General features: G+C 33.5%; 1 protein-coding gene across 4 annotated transcripts in view; it reads right to left on the reverse strand.

Annotated features, from left to right (window-relative positions):
• Positions 1–2,984, reverse strand: part of LOC111087603 — a 38,784-nt gene extending 35,800 nt beyond the window's left edge. For all 4 annotated transcript variants that reach the window (XM_022394807.1, XM_022394805.1, XM_022394806.1 and 1 more), the window contains exons 1-2: positions 2,747–2,984; positions 62–804 (exon numbers count right to left, since the gene is read on the reverse strand). In XM_022394807.1, coding sequence (XP_022250515.1) covers positions 62–364 — 303 coding nt within the window. In that variant the 5' untranslated portion in view covers positions 365–804; positions 2,747–2,984. The remainder of the gene's footprint in view (positions 1–61; positions 805–2,746) is intronic.
• Between the last annotated feature and the right edge of the window lie 3,866 nt (positions 2,985–6,850).

Genomic DNA, 6,850 nt, shown 5'->3' on the forward strand with positions numbered 1-6,850 from the left:
TCAAGAACTCCATGTCTTGTTCAAATGACACATCCACATTTCTAGGGCTCAAGAACTCCATGTCTTGTTCAAATGATACATCCACATTTCTAGGGCTCAAGATCTCCATGTCTTGTTCAAATGATACATCCACATTTCTAGGGCTCAAGAACTCCATGTCTTGTTCAAATGATACATCCACATTTCTAGGGCTCAAGATCTCCATGTCTTGTTCAAATGATACATCCACATTTCTAGGGCTCAAGAACTCCATGTCTTGTTCAAATGATACATCTTTATCCATTACATCTTCAACAGATTCAGATCTACAGATAGGCTGTGCTTTTCTTTTTTCACAAAACATAAAAGCAACATGAGCCCTCATGGTAAGTATTTACATTCAAATGATGAATCAAGGGCAGATGAATGAAAGCTTATATTTCACTGTCATTTTTATGCAGTCATATTCTGATAACCGATGTGTATTAAACTTTTCACTTCCATTAATTCAGCTTTTCTTGCTTTAAGTACTGATGATATTTTATCTTGGAATATTTTGACTTCATATTCTGAGCTAGTGTGTCCTGAAGTTCTCTACGTTTTCTCTTTCTCATGACAACCACTGAATGACAACAGGATCACCTTAAGTCAAAAAATGAATTAAACTTAAAAGCACCAACTTATGAACCTTCAGCAGTTCTTTCATGCATTAAGGCAATACCCATAAAATTCTTCTTATACAAGTCTTTTCATTGTTGTACAATGATTATTTCATTTCAAATAAAACAGTTGAGAGACATTTTAAGTCCTTGATGTATAATTAACCTGAAAAAAAAAAGAAGAAAATTACAATTATAATGAAGAACATAAACACCAAATATGAATGTCTATGTATAAACTTGATAACACTTCATACAAAGTATACATACAGTAATAAAAAGTGGCTATATACATAATACATATAACCCATAATTTCTTATGTCCAGTATATCATATTGAATATAACCTTCGTTACATATTTTGCTGTATGAAATCTTCATGATAAATAATTTATCACAGAAGTTCCACAAATACTTATACAATTTTTCATCATTGCTAATGAAGTTTTGGAGTGGATTTTATCAAACAGACAAGTAGTAAATCTGTCAAAAGCTTTGAATACCCAGATCATGTCAGCAGTTAGCTGATGAACTTAACACACAGCTCAAGTTAATAGAATATTAGATACACTATCACTAAATAGGCTTCATAAATTAGACACAACGAGCCTTGTTTTTTTACGATGTACTGTCACATGTACTTTTAACTCAGAAATGCCACAAATTATTTATCAATGACTCATCTTGCACTTGCAGTATTTTAATTTTTTTTCTTTCAAACATGTCGACTTAATTCTAGATAAGAGTCATAATTGGGTGCTTGATACTTAAACCACTAAATACTATATTTATGCCACAGCAAGTACTTGTTTTTACAACCGGAAATATTACATCAGCACTGTCAGTACAGTTATTTTGGTTCTCTAGCACTTTATGGTGCCAAGTTTGCTTCTACAAGTAATCAAATTATTATAAATGTTAAACTAAAACATAGGGTAATGTTTAATATACATGACTGGTCCCAACAGATTTTACCATAATGCATAAGATGACTCGCTAGCCCTCACCAACACATCTTAATACTCAACAAAAGACGTCTCTCATTGTCATAAGATAATTGCTTGGTTTATGAAACTTGAAAGATTAGTTCTGAAGTTAAAACAAAAACGCTTAGGCCACAAGAGACTAAACTTAGGAAAACGGGCAAATTTTTCTCCCCGTATGGCTGAATAACTTCTTGAGGATGTAGAAAAGTATGTCAAAGAACCTAGTAAATAGGATGCTATATTATACTATCTTCTGTATACCAAATAGAACAAGATTAGAAATATTGTGCAAGAAGACATCAGTACTGGTGATCATTACATTAGCTGATATTCATACTAATAAAAATTCTAGATCTAATAGGGCTTGTCCCCTACATTAAAGGGGACATCTACAATAATGAAAACTGTTATAAGTATTGTAGCTCCTGTTATATGCTGGGAGGTGAGAATTAACCTTTAACCAAGCCATTAAAAAGTAAGAGAAGATGAGTATTACAAACAAGAATTTGAAGAAATGACATCCAAGTACATCATATCAATATTTGATACTTCTAATTACAGAGAGCACTGCATGTGAAAATGTTTTGTTTGACATGATAAACTGAACCAAAACAATTTTAACAGCTCTTATTTAAGTTATTAGGCCTATCACTGTATATCCATGTGCTGTTATGTACTAACTACATACTGTACACCTCACTTATTACCTAACGGTGGGATAACATAAATTACCTTTATTGCATATAAGTTATACTTGTAGGATTTAATTGTGATAGCCTGTAAAGTGTAAGTGTGAGAATACTGAAATCTTTCCAATAACATGAAATAAACAATATCCTTTCTTAGATAAGGAAACCAATGCCACAAACAATATTTCAAATAAGGCCTAACTTACTTGAAAATACCTCTTTTAACTTGTAACATAGGTTGTAATCAGTATGCCTTTAAATGCATCTTTAAAAAATTATATTAGCTTTGATGCTACTCATATTATGAGCAATACGACACTATCTCGACTTATGAACCACTACTCAAAGACCCTTTTAACTTTTAGTCACACTACTGTAAAAGTTTTCATCTGTATTTTTACTAAATTATACTTAGTAAACTGTCTTTACTTACCTCAATACCTGGGTTTTATGTGTATAACTTATAAGGATATACCTAGTAACACAATGCTTTACTCATTACTATGAAATGGAACATGATCCACTTCTACAATTTCTTAAAATCATCGACGTTCTTAGACTTAGCTTTACTTCTTTACGATATTTGTTCCGTACAATTAAAATTTTCCAATCGTATTCTATTCGTTTCAATTTAACCCTAACATTTGATTTGCTCCTTACAATGAGGTGTTGTAATGCCCACTGGCGAGAGTAATTTATTTGACTAAAAAACAAAATAATAATAACCACCATGATTTTTGAGCATAAAATGTGCAAATGTTGTGAATATAGAGATGTTCTAATCTAAATAAGTATATCGAAGTTAAAGTATTATCAGCATAGCAATGTAAAGCCACTAATTACAGTCAGGATTATTTTTTTTTTTATGCACGGCGACAAAGAAGAGAAAATTTCGGCTACATGTATTTGAATTACTCCCCATCGTAAATTAGCTATAATTCTTATTTCGGTTTCTCGTTTTTAATAACTAATTACGTGAAAGCATAACGTAGTTTACTTGTTATATTTTATAATGTGTCTGATTTCCCCAGTAATTTATTGTAAATATACATTGCTTATTTTCACCTAAATTAAAACGTAACATCATGTATAAAACACACTGGAGAATAGCCTACAGCGCAATCATTATAATAAATACGAGTAATCTCCAGAAATGTGTATTGTTGTAACATATTCTGTCGTTGGGTGGATTCTTTTGGTTATTTGGTAAATAATGTAAAGTCCAGTCCACTTAACAATAACGAATGAATTTATTTCTTCAATAACGTTTGTTACAGGCCACGTTCACTTTAACGCAAGTTGTAGGCTTACTTTCACAAACAAACTTTCTAACGTAGGTTTAATGCATTAATATCGTTTAACAGATTTTTTTTATTGAAGCAAATGCTGGCTGACTTACTGATTAGTTTACAGAAGCATTAACTCTTACTGAATAGTTTCTTGGTGGCTTAGTGGCAAATCTGAGGGGGTTCACCAACTAAAAATTGAGTTTGATACTCGTGGTGGGCACAACACAGTTAGCCCATTGTGTAGCTTTCTGTTTAACAACAAACAAACAAACTTACTAAATAACTTTATTTGATCAACCTGCTCTAAATTATTCACACACTGAATACTCAACTGAATTCCCAATCACTGCACTCAATAATGAATTCAAATATAGACATTAGTAGGAGAATAATTAGATTCTTTACGTCATTAATTGTCATCGTGTACCTTCTAAGTATGTTACGACTCCTTTAATGAATTTACTACTCTATAGCTCATAATGTTTGTGGATAACTTACATCAAGGAAGGGTGAAATTGGGAACTGACTTCAAGCACATACATGGCTACGAGGTTACGCTAGCTTCAAATAGCTTCACAGTCTATGATCAGAAAATTCTTGTGCAATGCATGGAAGTGCTACACCAGAGAATGGACTTCCTTTGACAACGAGGTGAGTAGTTATTATACTACCGAGAAGTGAATTATTCATACCAAGACTTGTTAAAAATACATTTACAACTAATGACTAGGCCAAAATGGAGTCAAACACTCCATTATGATCTGGTGGACTAAGAGTTGGTAGAACTCTTGTGGACCTGAAGAATAATGATGTCATCCTTAGGGTCATGAATACAACAAACCATAAGATTTAATTCAAATCTGGATTGTACATTGCAAAATGTGAGACTGTACAAATTGTATTTCAACATAAAAGAATGTCAGAAGTAGTCACCTTTGAAGGAAAATGTAGAAAGTCTGATGTCAATCCCCTATGTAAAGACAGCTTATCATATCACTTACAAGAGTTGTATGATTGGAGCTTGGGGTGGGATCTTACAACTGATCAGCACAGCAGCTATATTACTTGCTCATGGAATATGAAGACATCTTCTTCAGTAGACCTCATGACTTAGGGTGAACAAGTAGCATGTCTCAAAAAATTGATACTGGAGACGCAGCCAGGTAACTCCCATTTGTAAAACAGACTAAGCCTTTCAAAAAGATAAATGCCACGAAGGAACAGGGAGTGACAGAGCTGAGTACTAGTTTTTGGGCATCACACATTGTACTTGTGAAGAAGAATGATGAATCCACAAGGTTTTTCATGGACTACCAGAAAGTTAATGAAATTATAAAAGGATTTTTACCCACTGCTGTTGATTGAATCTACCTTGGTTGTTTTATCAAGATCAAAATGTTTTTCAACATTGGATCTTAAAAGTGAATATTGGCAAATGGAGGTCGACAAAGCAACTAGAGAGACTACAGACATTTTTCTGGTTTTTTTCCTTTGCTTAGTCAGTTTAATTCAGCTCTTAAATTTAGTTTGTCAAGATCACCATATCAAAAAGTTGGACATTTTCTCCATATCTAGTGGTCATTCATAATAGGTAAAAAAAGAGAAAAGGGATACTATATTTGAGATTGAAGATCCAAACAACCACACAGACATATACATCATGGATAATACTCTCAAGCTGAGGAAAGAAAGGACACGTAGGATGCAATTATAATTTGTGATTCAAACTTCTTTAGCTTGGCTCTTACTGGAAAATATCACAAGGAGTTTTCCAGGAGAGTTCACATCTTTAAAACGTTTGGAGTTTATTTGATCCCAGACTACCTTCCATTTAAAAAAGAAGGCCTCTAACATTAACTAGGGAATCCATTACAGTTTTGAATCTATTGTTAGTATATTTAGTAAGAATTTTGTAGTCCACATCACACAAATTTATTGGTTAGTAACCACTAATGTTTCTTGTACCATTATTATTATTTGGAAAGCGATGGCACATGTTTTTAAGCAATAAAGGAAAGGATCGGTTGTTTAAACTTGTGTTAAACATATTAACAGAGATACTGTCTATGATATTTTAAAAACATCTGTAAAACTCAATAGGGGTGCATCAAGATTGAGAGATGTATTAAGCAACTCACCATTCCTGAGGTGAGAGGGTTAACAAGGTTATTTACAGTTGAAGACTCAGGTGTTCAATCATTTTGTCCCATTCACTAATGTCCTGAGGCGTCCTCAATCATTCCTCTGAAAAAGTTGTTTCTAAGGCTTTTGATATGTTGGAATCATTTGACGTGATGTGACACACCCTCCAAATTATCTCATACACACTTACTTGATAAGACTGAAGTCCAGCGAGCATGCATGTCACACTATTAGGCGTTGGTACCTCCTATAATGCGTGACGTTTCTACAAGAAAATGGGGTTACAGATTCACTGACTCTCAAATGAGCATACAACTGTTACCTAGATGCAGAGCGAAATGCGATTTATTTATATTGTTGTAAGGTATGTTTTTAATGTTGTAATTTGTATGTTTGTTAGAGAACGCTTGATGATAAGATAGGAATAGAACTCATAGAAAGTTCTAATTTGACATATCAAGTTTTTCTCCTACATTCGAAGCCAGATTATAAATACGAGATAGCTGTGGAGTGTGTAGTTAGTAGAAAGATAATGAAGGATATAGTTAAGAGTGTGTGGTTATAAGAAGTTAAATTGCTCAAGGAGAAAATAAAATAATTTGTTCTCGCCACGAGAACTAAACCTTTAATATCTTTCACCAAAAAATTTAAAAGAATCTACCAAAAGATTGTTTGTTGCTAAGCGCAAAGCTACACAAGAGGCTACATAGATATCGAAACCCGATTTTTAGCGTAGTAAGTTCAGAGACTTACCGCTCAGCCACTGGAGGGCAAGTAACCTATAAAGAAGAAAAACATTACTGCAATATTAAAATAATATTGTTCAGTTTGTTTTGTTTTAAGTTAAGCACAAAGCTACACAATGGGCTATCTGTGCTCTGCCCACCACGGGTATCGAAACCCGGATTCTAGCATTGTAAGTCCGCAGACATACAGATGTGCTACTGGGGGGCACGTTCAGTTTGTTGTTTGTCCACTGGACGTATTTTTAGCACTATGTCAGGCGAGCTGTGTGAATAATATTGTTCAGTTTGTTGTTTGTCCACTGGACGTATTTTTAGCACTATGTCAGGCGAGCTGTGTGAATAATATTGTTCAGTTTGTTG

The sequence above is a fragment of the Limulus polyphemus genome, unplaced genomic scaffold, assembly GCF_000517525.1.
Source record: "Limulus polyphemus unplaced genomic scaffold, Limulus_polyphemus-2.1.2 Scaffold2359, whole genome shotgun sequence".
Taxonomy (NCBI): Eukaryota; Metazoa; Arthropoda; class Merostomata; order Xiphosura; family Limulidae; genus Limulus; species Limulus polyphemus.